The following is a 16416-nucleotide window of genomic DNA, read 5'->3' as shown; positions in this document are numbered from 1 at the left end:
ATTAGCCATGGTTCTATAAATTCTGGATTCTGTACAGGTTTCTATTTCTTCTTGAGTCAGTTTTTATAAGCTGGATTGTTCTAGGAATTTGTTCATTTCATCTACATACGTTTTCAAATTTCGTGGTATAATGTTGGTCATAATAGTATTTTGATATAGTATTTGTAATACTGAAGCGTCTGTAGTAATGTATCCTTTTTCATTCTTTTTTTAAAAGTATTTATTTATTTGGCAGCGCTGGGTCTTAGTTGCGGCATGTGGGATCTAGTTCCCTGACCAGGGACTGAACCCGGGCCCCCTGCATTGGGAGCCCAGAGTCTTAGTGACTGGCCCACCAGGGAAGTTTCCTTTTTCATTCTTGAAATTGTTTTATTGTGTCTTCTTTTCTTCCTTTCTTAATCAGTTTCCATACTGATATGTAAATTTTATTTATATTGTTAAAGAATCAACTTTTAGCTTTGTGGATTCTTCTTTACAAGTTGTTCCATTTTCATTATTTTCTTTTTTTTCGGAATTTTATTATATTTTTTTATATAGCAGGTTCTAATTAGTTATCCATTTTATACATATTAGCGTATATATGTCAATCCCAATCTCCCAATTCATCACACCACCCCCATCCCCGCCACTTTCCCCGCTTGGTGTACATACGTTTGTTCTCTACATCTGTGTCTCAATTTCTGCCCTGCAAACTGGTTCATCTGTATCATTTTTCTAGGTTCCACAAATATGCATTAATATACGATATTTGTTTTTCTCTTTCTGACTTACTTCACTCTGTATGACAATCTCTAGATCCATCCACGTTTCTACAAATGACCCAATTTCCTTCCTTTTCATGGCTGAGTAATATTGCATTGTATATATGTACGACATCTTCTTTATCCACCCAACTGACGACGGGCATTTAGGTTGCTTCCATGTCCTGGCTATTGTAAATAGTGCTGCAATGAACATTGGGGTGCATGTGTCTTTTTGAATTATGGTTTTCTCAGGGTATATATATGCCCAGTAGTAGGATGGCTGGGTCATATGGTAATTCTATTTTTAGTTTTTTAAGGAACCTCCATACTGTTTCTCCATAGTGGCTGTACCAATTTACATTCCCACCAATGGTGCAAGAGGGTTCCCTTTTCTCCACACCCTCTCCAGCATTTGCTGTTTGTAGATTTTCTGATGATGCCCATTCTAACTGGTGTGAGGTGATACCTCATTGTAGTTTTGACTTGCATTTCTCTAAAAATTAGTGATGTTGAGCAGCTTTTCATGTGCTTCTTGGCCATCTATATACGTCTTCTCTGGAGAAATGTCGATTCAGGTCTTCTGCTCATTTTTGGATTGGGTTGTTTGTTTTTTTAAAATGGAGCTGCATGAGCCATTTACATATTTTGGAGATTACTCCTTTGTCCACTGATTTGTTTGTAAATGTTTTCTCCCATTCTGAGGGTTGTCTTTTCGTCTTGTTTGTACTTTGCTTTGCTGTGCAAAAACTTTTAAGTTTCATTAAGTCCCATTTGTTTATTTTTTTTTTTTCCAATACTCTAGGAGGTGGATCAAAAAAGATCTTGCTGTGATTTATGTCATAGAGTGTTCTTCCTATGTTTTCCTCTAAGAGTTTTATAGTATCCGGTCTTACATGTATGTCTCTAATCCATTTTGAGTTTATTTTTGTGTATGGTGTTAGGGAGTGTTCTAATTTCATTCTTTTACAGGTAGCTGACCAGTTCTCCCAGAACCACTTATTGAAGAGACTGTCTTTTCTGCACTGTATATCCTTGCCTCTTTTGTCATACATTAGTTAACCATAGGTGCATGGGTTTATCTCTGGGCTTTCCATCGTGTTCCATTGATCTACATTTCTGTTTTTGTGCCAGTACGATATTGTCTTAATTACTGTAACTTTGTAGTTTGGTCTAAAGTCAGGGAGACTGGTTCCTCCAGCTCCGATTTTTTCGCTCAAGACTGCTTTGGCTATTCGGGGCCTTTTGTGTCTCCATACAAATTTTAAGATTTTTTGTTCTAGTTCTGTAAAAAATGCCATTGGTAATTTGATAGGGATTGCATTGAATCTGCGGATTGCTTTGGGTAGTGTAGTCGTTTTCACAATACTGATTCTTCCAGTCCAAGAACATGGTATATCTCTCCATCTGTTTGTATCATATTTATTTCATCAGCGTCTTACAGTTTTCTGCATACAGGTCTTCTGTCTCCCCAGGTAGGTTTATTCCTAGGTATTTTATTCTTTTTGTTGCACTGGTAAATGGGAGTATTTCCTTAATTTCTCTTTCAGATTGTTCATCATTAGTGTATAGGAATGCAAGAGATTTCTGTGCATTAATTTTGTATCCTGCAACTTTACCAAATTCATTGATTAGCTCTAATAGTTTTCTGGTGGCATCTTTAGGATTCTCTATTTATAGTATCATGCCATCTGCAAACAGTGAGCTTTACTTCTTCTTTTCCAATTTGTATTCCTTTTATTTTTTTTCTTCTCTGATTGCCATGGCTAGGACTTCCAAAACTATGTTGAATAACAGTGGCGAGAGTGGACATCCTTGTCTTGTTCCTATCTTAGAGGAAATGCTTTCAGTTTTTCACCATTGTGAGTGGTGTTTGCTGTGGGTTTGTCATATATGGCCTTTATTATGTTGAGGTAGGTTCTCTCTATGCCCACTTTCAGGAGAGTTTTTATCATAAATGGGTGTTGAATTTTGTCAAAAGCTTTCTCTGCATCTATTGAGGTGATCATATGGTTTTTCTTCTTCAGTTTGTTAATATGGTGTATCACATTGATTGATTTGCATATACTGAAAAATCCTTCCATCTCTGGGATAAATCCTACTTGATCATGGTGTATGATCCTTTTAATGTGTTGTTGGATTCTGTTTGCTAGTATTTTGTTGAGGATTTTTGCATCTATATTCATCAGTGCTCTTGGTCTGTAATTCTCTTTTTTTGTAGTATCTTTGTCTGGTTTTCATATCAGGGAGATGGTGGCCTCATAGAATGAGTATGGGAGTGTTCCTTCCTCTGCAATTTTTTGGAAGAGTTTGAGAAGGGTGGGTGTTAGCTGTTCTCTAAATGTTTGATAGAATTCACCTGTGAAGCCATCTGCTCCTGGTCTTTTGTTTGTTGAAAGATTTTTAATCACAGTTTCAATTTCATTACTTGTGATTGGTCTGTCCATATTTTCTATTTCTTCCTGGTTCAGTGTTGGAAGGTGATGCTTTTCTAAATATTGGTCCATTTCTTCCAGGTTGTCCGTTTTATTGGCATGAAGTTGGTTGTAGTAGTCTCTTAGAACGCTTTGCATTTCTGCGGTGTCTGTTGTAACTTCTCCTTTTTCATTTCTAATTTTAATGATTTGAGTCCTCTCCCTCTTTTTCTTGATGAGTCTGGCTAACGGTTTATCAATTTTGTTTATCTTCTCAAAGAACCATCTTTTAGTTTTATTGATCTTTGCTACTGTTTTCGTTGTTTCCATTTGATTTATTTCTGCTCTGATCTTTTTTTTTTAACATCTTTATTGGAGTATAATTACTTTACAATGGTGTGTTAGTTTCTGCTAACAAAGTGAATCAGTTATACATACACGTATGTTCCCATAGCTCTTCCCTCTTGAGTCTCCCTCCCTCCCACCTTCCCTATCCCACCCCTCTAGGTGGTCAAAAAACACCAAGCTTCTCTCCCTGTGCTATGTGGCTCCTTCCCACTAGCTATCTATTTTACGTTTGGTAGTGTATATATGTTCATGCCACTCTCTCACTTTGTCACAGCTTACCCTTCCCCATCCCCATATCCTCAAGTCCATTCTCTAGTAGGTCTGTGTCTTTATTCCCGTCTTACCCCTAGGTTCTTCATGACCTTTTTTTTTTTCTTAGATTCCATATATATGTGTTAGCATATGGTATTTGTTTTTCTCTTTCTGACTTACTTCACTCTGTATGACAGACTCTGGGTCCATCCACCTCACTAAAAGTAACTCAACTTCCTTTCTTTTTATGGCTGAGTAAGATCCGATTGTATATATGTGCCACATCTTCTTTATCCATTCATCAGTTAATGGACACTTTGGCTGCTTCCATGTCCTGGCTATTGTAAATAGGGCTGCAATGAACATTGGGGTGCATATGTCTTTTTGAATTATGGTTTTCTCAGGGTATATGCCCAGTAGTGGGATTGCTGGGTCATATGGTAATTCTATTTTTAGTTTTTTAAGGAATCTCCATACTGTTCTCCATAGTGGCTGTATCAATTTGCATTCCCACCAACAGTGCAAGAGTGTTCCCTTTTCTCCACACCCTCTCCAGCATTTATTGTTTCTAGAATTTTTGATGATGGCCATTCTGACCAGTATGAGACGATATCTCACTGCAGTTCTGATTTGCATTTCTCTAATGATTAATGATGTTGAGCATTCTTTCATGTGTTTGCTAGCAATCTGTATATCTTCTTTGGAGAAATGTCTATTTAGCTCTTCTGCCCATTTTTGGATTGGGTTGTTTGTTTTTTGTTATTGAGCTGCATGAGTTGGTGGTAAATTTTGGAGATTAATCCTTTGTCAGTTACTTCATTTGCAAATATTTTCTCCCATTATGAGGCTTGTCTTTTGGTCTTGTTTATGGTTTCCTTTGCTGTGCAAAAGCTTTTAACTTTCATTAGGTCCCATTTGTTTATTTTTGTTTTTATTGATTTATGTCATAGAGTGTTCTGCCTATGTTTTCCTCTAAGAGTTTGATAGTGTCCGGCCTTACATTTAGGTCTTTAATCCATTTTGAGTTTATTTTTGTGTATGGTATTAGGGAGTGTTCTAATTTCATACTTTTAAATGTACCTGTCCAGTTCTCCCAGCACCACTTATTAAAGATGCTGTCTTTTCTATATTCTTGCCTCCTTTATCAAAGATAAGGTGACCATATGTGCGTGGGTTTATCTCTGGGTTTTCTATCCTGTTCCATTGATCTATATTTGTCTTTGTGCCAGTACCATATTGTCTTGATTGCTGTAGTTTTGTAGTATAGTCTGAAGTCAGGGAGCCTGATTCCTCCAGCTCCATTATTCATTCTCAAGATTGCTTTGGCTATTCAGGGTCTTTTGTGTTTCCATACAAATTGTGAAATTTTTTGTTCTAGTTCTGTGAAAAATGCCAGTGGTAGTTTGACAGGGATTACATTGAATCTATAGATTGCTTTGGATAGTAGAGTCACTTTCACAATGTCGATTCTTCCAATCCAAGAACATGGTATATCTCTCCATCTATTTGTATCATCTGTAATTTCTTTCATCAGTGTCTTATAATTTTCTGCATACAGGTCTTTTGTCTCCTTAGGTAGGTTTATTCCTAGATATTTTATTCTTTTTGTTGCAATGGTAAATGAGAGTGTTTTCTTAATTTCACTTTCAGATTTTTCATTATTAGTGTATAGGAATGTCAGAGTTTTCTGTGCATTAATTTTGTATCCTGCTACTTCACCAAATTCATTGATTAGCTCTAGTAGTTTTCTGGTACCATCTTTAGGATTCTCTATGTATAGTATCATGCCATCTGCAAACAGTGACAGCTTTACTTCTTCTTTTCCAATTTAGATTCCTTTTATTTCTTTTTCTTCTCTGATTACTGTGGCTAAAACTTCCAAAACTATGTTGAATAATAGTGGTGAGAGTGGGCAACCTTGTCTTGTTCCTGATCTTAGTGGAAACGGTTTCAGTTTTTCACCATTGAGGACTATGTTGGCTGTGGGTTTGTCATATGTGGCCTTTATTATGTTGAGGAAAGTTCCCTCTATGCCTACTTTCTGTAGGGTTTTTATCATAAATGGGTGTTGAATTTTGTCAAAAGCTTTCTCTGCATCTATTGAGATGATCATATGGTTTTTCTCCTTCAATTTGTTAATATGGTGTATCACCTTGATTGATTTGCATATATTGAAGAATCCTTGCATTCCTGGAATAAACCAAACTTGATCACAGTGTATGATCCTTTTAATGTGCTGTTGGATTCTGTTTCCTAGTATTTTGTTGAGCATTTTTGCATCTATGTTCATCAGTGATATTGGCCTGTAGTTTTCTTTCTTTGTGACATCTTTGTCTGGTTTTGGTATCAGGGTGATGGTGGCCTTGTAGAATGAGTTTGGGAGTGTTCCTCCTTCTGTTATATTTTAGAAGAGTTTGAGAAGGATAGGTATTGGCTCTTCTCTAAATGTTTGATAGAATTCACCTGTGAAGCCATCTGGTCCTGGGCTTTTGTTTGTTGGAAGATTTTTAATCACAGTCTCAATTTCAGTGCTTGTGATTGGTCTGTTTATATTTTCTATTTCTTCCTGGTTCAGTCTCGGCAAGTTGTGCATTTCTAAGAATTTGTCCATTTCTTCCAGGTTGTCCATTTTATTGGCATAGAGTTGCTTGTAGTAATCTCTCATGATCCTTTGTATTTCTGCAGTGTCAGTTGTTACTTCTTTTTCATTTCTAATTCTATTGATTTGAGTCTTCTCCCTTTTTTTCTTGATGAGTCTGGCTAATGGTTTATCAATTTGGTTTATCTTCTCAAAGAACCAGCTTTTAGTTTTACTGATCATTGCTATTGTTTCGTTCATTTCTTTGTTATTTATTTCTGATCTGATCTTTATGATTTCAATCCTTCTGCTAACTTTGGGGTTTTTTTGTTCTTCTTTTTCTAATTGCTTTAGGTGCAAGGTTAGGTTGTTTATTTGAGATGTTTCCTGTTTCTTAAGGTAGGATTGTATTGCTATAAACTTGCCTCTTAGAACTGCTTTTGCTGCATCCCATAGGTTTTGGATCATCGTGTTTTCATTGTCATTTATCTCTAAGTATTTTTTGATTTCGTCTTTGATTTCTTCAGTGATCTCTTGGTTATTTAGTAACATAGTGTTTAGCCTCCATGTGCTTGTGCTTTTTACTTTTATTTTCCCTGTAACTGATTTCTAATCTCAGAGTGTTGTGGTCAGAAAAGATGCTTGATATGATTTCAGTTTCCTTAAATTTAATGAGGCTTGATTTGTGACCCAAGATCTATCCTGGAGAATGTTCCATGCGCACTTGAGAAGAAAGTGTAATCTGCTGTTTTTGGATGGAATGTGTTATAAATATCAATTAAGTCTCTCTGGTCTACTGTGTAATTTAAAGCTTGTGTTTCCTTACTAATCTTTTGTTTGGATGATCTGTCCATTGGTGTAAGTGAGGTGTTAAAGTCCCCCACTATTATTGTGTTACTGTCGATTTCCTCTTTTATAGCTGTTGGCAGTTGCCTCATGTATTGTGGTGTACCTATGTTGGGTGCATATATATTTATAATTGTTATATCTTCTTCTTGGATTGATCCCTTGATCATTATGTAGTGTCCTTCCTTGTCTCTTGTAACATTCTTTATTTTGAAGTCTATTTTATCTGATATGAGTATTGCTACTCCAGCTTTGTTTTATTCCCATTTGCATGGAATATCTTTTTCCATCCCCTCACTTTCAGGCTGTATGTGTCCCTAGGTCTGAAGTAGGTCTCCTGTAGACAGCATATATATGGGTCTTCTTTTTGAGTCCATTCAGCAAGCCTGTGTCTTTTGGTTGGAGCATTTAATCCATTCATGTTTAAGGTAATTCTCGATATGTATGTTCCTATTACCATTTTCTTAATTGTTTTGGGTTTGTTTTTGTAGGTCCTTTTCTTCTCTTGTGTTTCCCACTTAGAGAAGTTCCTTTAGCATTTGTTGTAGAGCTTGTGTGGTGGTGCTGAATTCTCTCAGCTTTTGCTTGTCTGGAAAGCTTTTGATTTCTCCATTGAATCAGAATGAGATCCTTGCCGGGTAGAGTAATCTTGGTTGTAGGTTCTTCCCTTTCATCACTTTAAATGTGTCATGCCACTCCCTTGTGGCTTGTAGAATTTCTGCTGAGAAATCAGCTGTTAACCTTATGAGAGTTCCCTTGTATGATATTTGTCATTTTTCCCTTGCTGCTTTCAATAATTTTTCTTTGTCTTTAATTTTTGCCAGTTTGATTACTATGTATCTTGGTGTGTTTCTCCTTGGCTTTAACCTGTATGGGACTCTCTGCACTTCCTGGACTTGGGTGGCTATTTCCTTTCCCATGTTCGGAAAGTTTTCGACTATAGTCTCTTCAAATATTTTCTGTGGTCCTTTCTCTCTCTCTTCTTCTTCTGGAACCCCTATAATGCGAATGTTGTTGCGCTTAATGTTGTCCCAGAGGTCTCTTAGGATGTCTTCATTTCTTCTCATTCTTTTTTCTTTATTCTGTTCCACAGCAGTGAATTACACCATTCTGTCTTCCAGGTCACTTATCTGTTCTTCTGCCTCAGTTATTCTGCTACTGATTCCTTCTAGTGTAGTTTTCATTTCAGTTATCGTATTGTTCATCTCTGTTTGTTTGTTCTTTAATTCTTCTTCTAAGTCTTTGTTAAACATTTCTTGCATCTTCTCAATCTTTGCCTCCATTCTTTTTCCGAGATTCTGGATCATCTTCACTATCATTATTCTGAATTCTTTTTCTGGAAGGTTGCCTGTCTCCACTTCATTTATTTATTTTCCTGGGGTTTTATCTTGTTTCTTCATCTGGTACGTAGCCCTCTGCCTTTTCATCTTGTCTGTCTTTCTGTGAATGTGGTTGTTCTTCCACAGGCTGCAGGATTGTAGTTCTTGCTTCTGCTGTCTGCCCTTTCTTGGATAAGGCTATCTAAGAGGCTTGTGCAAGTTTCCTGATGGGAGGGACTGGTGGTGGGTAGAGCTGAGTGTTGCTCTGGTGGGCAGAGCTCAGTAAAACTTTAATCCTCTTGTCTTCTGATGGGTGGGGCTGGGTTTCCTCCCTGTTGGTTGTTTGGCCTGAGGTGACACAACACTGGAGCCTACCCAGGCTCTTTGGTGGGGCTAATGGAGGACTCTGGGAGGGCTCACGCCAAGGAGTACTTCCCAGAACTTCTGCTGCCAGTGTCCTTGTCCCCACGGTGAGCCACAGCCACCCCCCGCCTCTGCAGGAGACCCTCCAACACCAGCAGGTAGGTCTGGTTCAGTCTCCTATGGGGTCACTGCTCCTTCCCCCGGGTCCCGATGCGCACACTACTTTGTGTGTGCCCTCCAAGAGTGGATCTCTGTTTCCCCCAGTCCTGTCGAAGTCCTGTAATCAAATCCCACTAGGCTTCAAAGTCTGATTCTCTAGGAATTCCTCCTCCCGTCGCCGGACCCCCAGGTTGGGAAGCTTGATGTGGGGCTCCAGGTGGTGGACTTCTGTGGTATTAGTGTTCTCCAGTCTGTGAGTCACCCACCCAAGCAGTTGTGGGATTTGATTTTATTGTGATGGCACCCTTCCTACCATCTCACTGTCGCTTCTCCTTTGTCTTTGGATGTGGGATATCTTTTTTGGTGAGTTTCAGTGTCTTCCCATCAATGATTGTTCAGCAGTTAGTTGTGATTCCGGTGTTCTCGCAAGAGGGAGTGAGAGCACGTCCTTCTACTCCACTACCTTGAACCAATCTCCTTCACTATTTTCTACTTTGTAATTTCCTTCTATTTTCTTTGGGTTTTTTTTTCCCTGCTCTTGGAATGAATGCATCACTAATCTAAAAGTCTTTATTCCTTTAATACATACATTTAGCTTGATAAATTTCCTTCAAAGTAATATCAAAGTTGTACCCCTTGCATTTTTTTATTGAGAGGGAAGTACAGAGATTTCCATATACTCCTTTGCCCCTTACATGAATAGCTTCCCCCATCATCAAAATCACTCCTCAGGATGGTATATTGGGTTGGCAAAAAAGTTCCTTCAGGGGGCTTCCCTGGTGGCGCAGTGGTTGAGAGTCCGCCTGCCGAGGCAGGGGACACAGGTTTGTGCCCCGGTCTGGGAAGATTCCGCATGCTGCGGAGTGGCTGGGCCCGTGAGCCATGGCCGCTGAGCCTGTGCGTCCAGAGCCTGTGCACCACAGCAGGAGACACAACAGTGAGAGGCCCACGTACGGCAAAAAAAAAAAAAAGTTCCTTCAGTTTTTAAGTAAAAATAAAAGACATTTTTCATTTTCACCACAAATTTTATTGAACAACACATTCACCACTTTATTCCACTACCTTCTGCCATTTTTCAGGCAACTTCATAATTCCATCTTCCCAAAACTTTTTATCTTTTTGAGCAAAGAACTGTTCCAGGTGCCTTTTACAGTCTTCCAGGGATTTGAAATTTTTTCCATTAAGAGAAATTTGTAAAGACCAAAGTAAATGGAAATCCAAAAGTGCAATATCTGGTGTATATGGCAGATGAATCAAAACTTCCCAGCCAAGCTAACAGTTTTTGCCTGGTCATCAAAGAAACATGCGGTCTTGCGTTATCTTGATGGAAGATTACGCACTTCCTGTTGACTAATTCTGGACACTTTTCATGGAGTGCTGCTTTCAGTTGGTCTAACTGGGAGCAGTACTTGTTGGAATTAATCGTTTGGTTTTCCAGAAGGAGCTCATAATAGAGGACTACCTTCCAATTCCACCATATGCACATCACCACCTTCTTGGGAGGAAGACCAGCCTTTGGTGTGGTTGGTGGTGGTTCATTTCGCTTGCCCCATGATCTCTTCCATTCCACATTACTGTATAGCATCCACTTTTCATTGCCAATCACAATTTGTTTTAAAAACAGAATGTTTTCATTACGTTTTAGTAGAAAATCATATGCGGAAATATGGTCAAGAAGGTGTTTTTTGCTTAACTTATGTGGAATCCAAACATCAAAGAGATGAAAATAACCAAGCCAGTGCAAATGATTTTCAACGCTTGATCTGGATATTTTCAGTATATCGACTATCTCCCATGTGGTATAACGCTGACTGTTCTCAATTAATGTCTCAATTTGATGGCTATCAACTTCAACTGGTCTACCCAACCATGGAGCATCATCCAACGAGAAACCTCCAGCATGAAACTTCGCAAACCACTTTTGACATGTTCAATCAGTCACAGCACCTTCGCCATACACTACACAAATCTTTTTTGCGTTTTAGTTGCGTTTTTACCTTTCTTGAAATAATAAAGTGTAATATGTTGAAAATATTGTTCTCTTCCATCTTCAATATTAAAACGATTACACAAAAATTCACCAATTTTGAAAAGTTTTTTTTAAATGCACACTGATATGACAGCTGTCACATACAATCAAAACTGTTTCGAATGGAGTTAAAGACAACTAAGTGCTACTAGAGCCATCTTACATAAAAAACCAAATGAGGGACTTCCCTGGTGGTGTAGTGGTTAAGAAGCCGCCTGCCAATGCAGGGGACCTGGGTTCGAGCCCTGGTCCAGGAAAATCCCACATGCCGCGAAACTAAGTCAATGCGCCACAACTACTGAGCCTGCGCTCTAGAGCCCGTGAGCCACAACTACTGAGCTCATGAGCCTCAACTACTGAAGCCTGCAAGCCTAGAGCCCATGCTCCCCAGCAACAGAAGCCACTGCAATGAGAAGCCTGAGCACCACAACGAAGAGCAGCCCCCGCTGGCCGCAAATAGAGAAAGCCCACACGCAGCAACGAAGACCCAACGCAGCCAAAAAAATAAATTAATTAAAAAAAAACGAAACTTTTGGCCAACCCAATATACATACATGGGGTGGGGTGCTTTTTTTTTTTATTTAACCAAGGATTAACCTACACTGACACATCATAATCACCCAAAGTCCATAGTTTACCTATGAACCCTATGGTTCACTCTTTGTGTTGTACATTCCATAGGTTTGGACAAATGTATAATGACTGTATCTATCTATCACTTATACTATCATACAGAGGATTTTCACAGCCCTAAAAATCCTCTGTGCTATGCCTATTCATCTCTTCCCCCTTAATGTACATTTTTCATTACTTACCAAATACTACAGAGTTTTATATAGAAAGTTATATGATAAATCATTCAAAGAATAAAAAGTCTGCTCTTTAATGGTTCTATAGTAGATGTAATAAAACCGCAGGTGCTTAAACCTTTTAAAATGATTTAAACCTTCTTAAAATATTTAACTTAAAAGTTAACACTTTGGGAAGACTTGCTTCTTCCATTTAAATCTATGGGAAACAAACAATTTTGTATTCAGTATTAACCATTAGTTAAATCGCTGGTTCACACACTTACCAAGTTAAAACCTAAATTAGTGACGGTTTGGTTTCTTAGCAATCATCTATTAAATTTTATGTTCATAACTAAAATTATTAAAAAAAACTTTAGAGATGTACACAATTAGACTTAATTCATGTGAAAAATGTTATGTTCAAAGAGTTTGCTTTTCCATTAGAAAAGCCTTTGCCTTTACCTGGTGTGCAGCTCTGGAGGATTTAGAAAACTGTTTCTCCAAGATGTTTTTCAAATCTACTGGTAAACTCCCTTGTGAACCAGAACTAAAAGAGAAAAGCACTGTTTTGAATTATTTTAAAATAAAACAATCCTGCTTATTATATAAATAAAAAAATATTTACTGAAGGTCATTTTAAACTTAGTAAATAGGGAGTCACAAGTTCCTAAATAGAAACATTACCAAGATGCCAATTCTCTCCAAATTAATTTCTAAATCCAATAAAAATCCCTATAAATTTACTGGGGAAAGGGGACCAGATGAACTGATTATTCAGATGTTATAAAAGAACAGCTTTAAAAAAAAACGAAAGAAAGAAATTGGTGGACTTACACTGATTACCTAAAGTTATTACAAATCTAAAGTCATGAGTAACAACAAAGTCATAAAACAAGAAATGTGTCCCAAAACACTGCAAAGATGATCCATCTCATATGAAAATCTGTTAATAAGATATAACCTTTTCAGAAAGTCTGACCCCTAATGCTGGTGAGGGTAAGGAAGATTCAGGTACTCCAGGTGGTGTTTTCTGACACCATATGTGAGGGTTTCTGACACCACATACCTGTCATTTTTCCACACCGATTCTCCAACACCAACTGAGTGTCCAACAATTCAATTCTGACACCAACTCTGGAGTTAAGAACTCAGGCCCCACAGGTTAAAGGCTCAGTCCCACAAGACTGCCCTCACTTCAGCCACAATGGGGTACCCAGGCTACCCATACTTCTGCCCTGCCGACTACAAATTCAGGGCTTCCCGTGACTACCCCTTGGGTTCAACTATTCCCTAGGACAACTCACAGAACTCAGGAAAGCGCTTTACTTACCATTACCAGTTTACTGTAAAGGATGTAAGTCAGGAGCAGCTCAGTGGAAAAGATGCATGGGAAGGTGTAGGGGAAGGGGGTGCCTCAGAGCTTTCACACAGTCCCAGAGTGCACCATCTCCCCAGCATCTCGATGTAGCCACCAACCAGAAGCTCCCTGGGCCCCTATGTTTAGAGGTTCTTACTGGCGTTTCATTACACAGGCATCAATGATTTAATTACTGGACACTGGTGACTAAACTCCATTTCTTGTTCCCTTCTTCTCCCCAAAGATCAGGGGTGGGGCTGTAAAGTTCCAACCAACCACACACTTTATTTTTCTGGTGACCAGCCTCAATCCTGAAGGTAGGGACCCAACCTTGGGTCACTTTATTAGTATAAACTCAAGTAGAGAGGAAGGGGCTCATTATAAATAACGAAAGACTCTCTCATCATTCAGGAAATTCCAAGGGTCCTAGGAGCCCTGTGCCAGGAACTGGGGACATAGACCGAATATATAAATATCTTTACTATACCACACCCTCTCACAGCTTAGTAGGAGTGTGAACACTGCTCATTTTTTGAAAGGAGAATTTGGCAGTATCTATCAAAGTTAAAATTACACATCCCCTTTGACAGCAGTTCCACTCTAGAAATTTCTCCTTCACACACATCTATACTAGGAAATATCCTGCAGCCATGAAAATGAAGGATGTAGATCTCCATGGTCTGATATGGAAAGGTAGTCAAGGCATTTTGAAAGAGATAAAAGCAAGCTGTAGGCCAGAACAGTTCCAACAACAATGAAAACTATAGTGTTAACAATAATGATAGTTCAGGGCTTCCCTGGTGGCGCAGTGGTTGAGAGTCCGCCTGCCGATGCAGGGGACACGGGTTCGTGCCCCGGTCCGGGAAGATCCCACATGCCACAGAGAGGCTGGGCCCGTGAGCCATGGTTGCTGAGGCTGCGCGTCCGGAGCCTGTGCTCCGCAACGGGAGAAGCCACAACAGTGAGAGGCCCGCATACCGCAAAAAAAAAAAAAAAAAATAATAATAATAATAATGATAGTTCAAGTGTATTGAGCATTTACCATGTTCTGTTGCTCTAAGTATTTTATGTGGTTGTCCCATTTAACTGTTAAATAACCTCATGAAGTAGACATAATCAAGAAGAGCATTCAGTTTGAAAACAGAAACAAAATATCAGGAAAATAAATTTATCTTTAACACAACAGGTTAAAGTTATAACTGTGCATTCAAAGAATGAGCATGTATTGGGTTTTGGCTTCCTGTTATGATGAGGGAAGGGGGGCAAGGAGGAAGACTCAGGACTTTTCTAACAAATAACAGAACAACAAAAGGCACTATGGCCTTGCTTTGTATTTAACTTTTGAGGCACCATCAAAAAACGGTCATTTTTTAAAAATAGGGCTTTACTAATTTATCTTAGTGCTTTGATATTCAAATCATTCTCCTTTAAGCACCTATCAAGGAATCAGCCTTAAGAAATGAAGAGAAAACTGAAAACTAGTGGAACTGTGGCAAAAATGGCTTTGCAGTTTCTCCAGCACCACTTTCATTGATTTCATGAATTTCTGTATCTGTTATAAGATTTACAATTTCACTTTGCAATCAATTTATATCTTTGTAGCTAATGGGGGTTAACTCTAAAGATTGGTGGCAAGAGTTCCTACTGCTAATTAGGGGGGGATGTTTGGTAGAACGAATTTTGTAAGTGGTCGGTTCATTAGTAAATCCTTGCCTATGAATATACAGATAGCCACACCAGTGTATGCAAAGTTAAGTTCCCAGACGGCCAAGAAATTGCTAACAGCAAGTTTCTAAAGCAAAGCACTAGAGAAGGGAGTCAGAGAGAGGGGAAATAAAGCAAACAGGGAAGGAGACTAAGTTTTCACTTTATACTTATCTGAATCTTTTTTCCTCTTATGAGCCTGTATTTTGGAATTTTAAGAAATTAATACTGATATATCTTGTATTATATGACTTTCAGAAATCAGTATTAACATCCAGGATTAATACTCCTTTAGTCAAAAATGACCCTCTCCTAATAAAGACATGCTGTGCTATTTGAAAGGGATTTTTTACTACTTATCATAGTACACATGTGTAAAGGCAGCTACTACTAGAAAGAGATTTAATTTTCTTTTTTCTTTTTTCTTGGGAGGAGGGCATTACAGAAACGAAACAAAACAAACAAACAAAAAACCCTTACATTAATAAACATACCTGAACTTCTCCAATTCATTGTTTCGGGATTTTTGTTTTCCTTTATATTTTGGAGGCTGACCTGTGAATACAAAAGTATTTGTTCCTGAAATCTGTACATAAAAATCTACAAGCTTGAAAGTAAAACATTTTTTAAAAATGTAAATTGGAATAAGAAAGCAAAGGAGGCAACACTGTATGTGAGTCTAACTATAAACAGGTAAGCCAAAAAAAAGAAGCTACTGATGATGTTTCTCTATGTATGCTATAAAATTATTATAAAGATAAATTATAATGATGATTATCATTTAGTCCTATAGTAGATATAGAAGAGATACAGGTGTAGTTCCTGTTCTCAGGTAGTTTACAATCAGATGGGAAGAAAAGACAGTCACTTCACCAATTAAATAACAATCCCCATTAAGAAGAAAAGAAGATGCATTGTTACTGAAATGTTAATTCCATAGTAACTGCTCTTGTAACTCCTAGAAGGGAAAAATCACTTAAGCTGGAGTGGCTGGGAAACACCTTAGTGGGGATGCAGCATTTGTATTTAGTTTTAAGGAACAAGTAGGATTTGCAAAGAATGGGTCAAATGAAGTTTTATTTTAAGAAACACTACGTAAACCTGTGTGACTGGGCGAGTTAAGTAAGGATAGGCTGAAAGGGGCTGCAAGCCAGGCAGGTTGGTATGAGTGTTTACAGGCCCAGGGCTTCTGACTCCCCAGCTCTGCGAGCTCAGCCTTTATCCCACTGAAAGGAGGAGAGAGCCACTGTACACTTTGGGGCAGGGGAGTCACACGTGCAAAGTTGTGTAGAAGAGAGCACAGCAATAGGGACTGGGTGTCTCTGATGGAAGCTTTGGGAGAGATAGCAGAGGCAAGTCAGAGCCTATGTATTAGGGAGGGGATGAGAGCCTGAGCTCTGATGGCCTCAGAAAACAAAAGAGGCTTCTAGAAAGAAAGAAGAGTTCTAATTTGATTTCTACTGTGTGACCTAGGGCAAAATTATTTAATCTAACCCTGGGACCTCAATTTCTTTGA

General features: G+C 38.5%; 1 protein-coding gene across 12 annotated transcripts in view; it reads right to left on the bottom strand.

Moving 5' to 3' along the window:
• The window catches only part of TTC3 (tetratricopeptide repeat domain 3), a 141077-nt gene that overhangs the window by 78648 nt on the left and 46013 nt on the right, over positions 1–16416 (bottom strand). For all 12 annotated transcript variants that reach the window (XM_067739472.1, XM_067739463.1, XM_067739468.1 and 9 more), the window contains 2 exons: positions 15395–15455; positions 12302–12386 (listed from right to left, as the gene is read on the bottom strand). In XM_067739472.1, coding sequence (XP_067595573.1) covers positions 12302–12386; positions 15395–15455 — 146 coding nt within the window. The remainder of the gene's footprint in view (positions 1–12301; positions 12387–15394; positions 15456–16416) is intronic.

Source organism: Pseudorca crassidens, chromosome 5 (assembly GCF_039906515.1).
Source record: "Pseudorca crassidens isolate mPseCra1 chromosome 5, mPseCra1.hap1, whole genome shotgun sequence".
NCBI lineage: Eukaryota > Metazoa > Chordata > Mammalia > Artiodactyla > Delphinidae > Pseudorca > Pseudorca crassidens.
The sequence above is the reverse complement of the archived record's forward strand: the minus strand, read 5'-3'. Positions and strand labels throughout refer to the sequence as shown.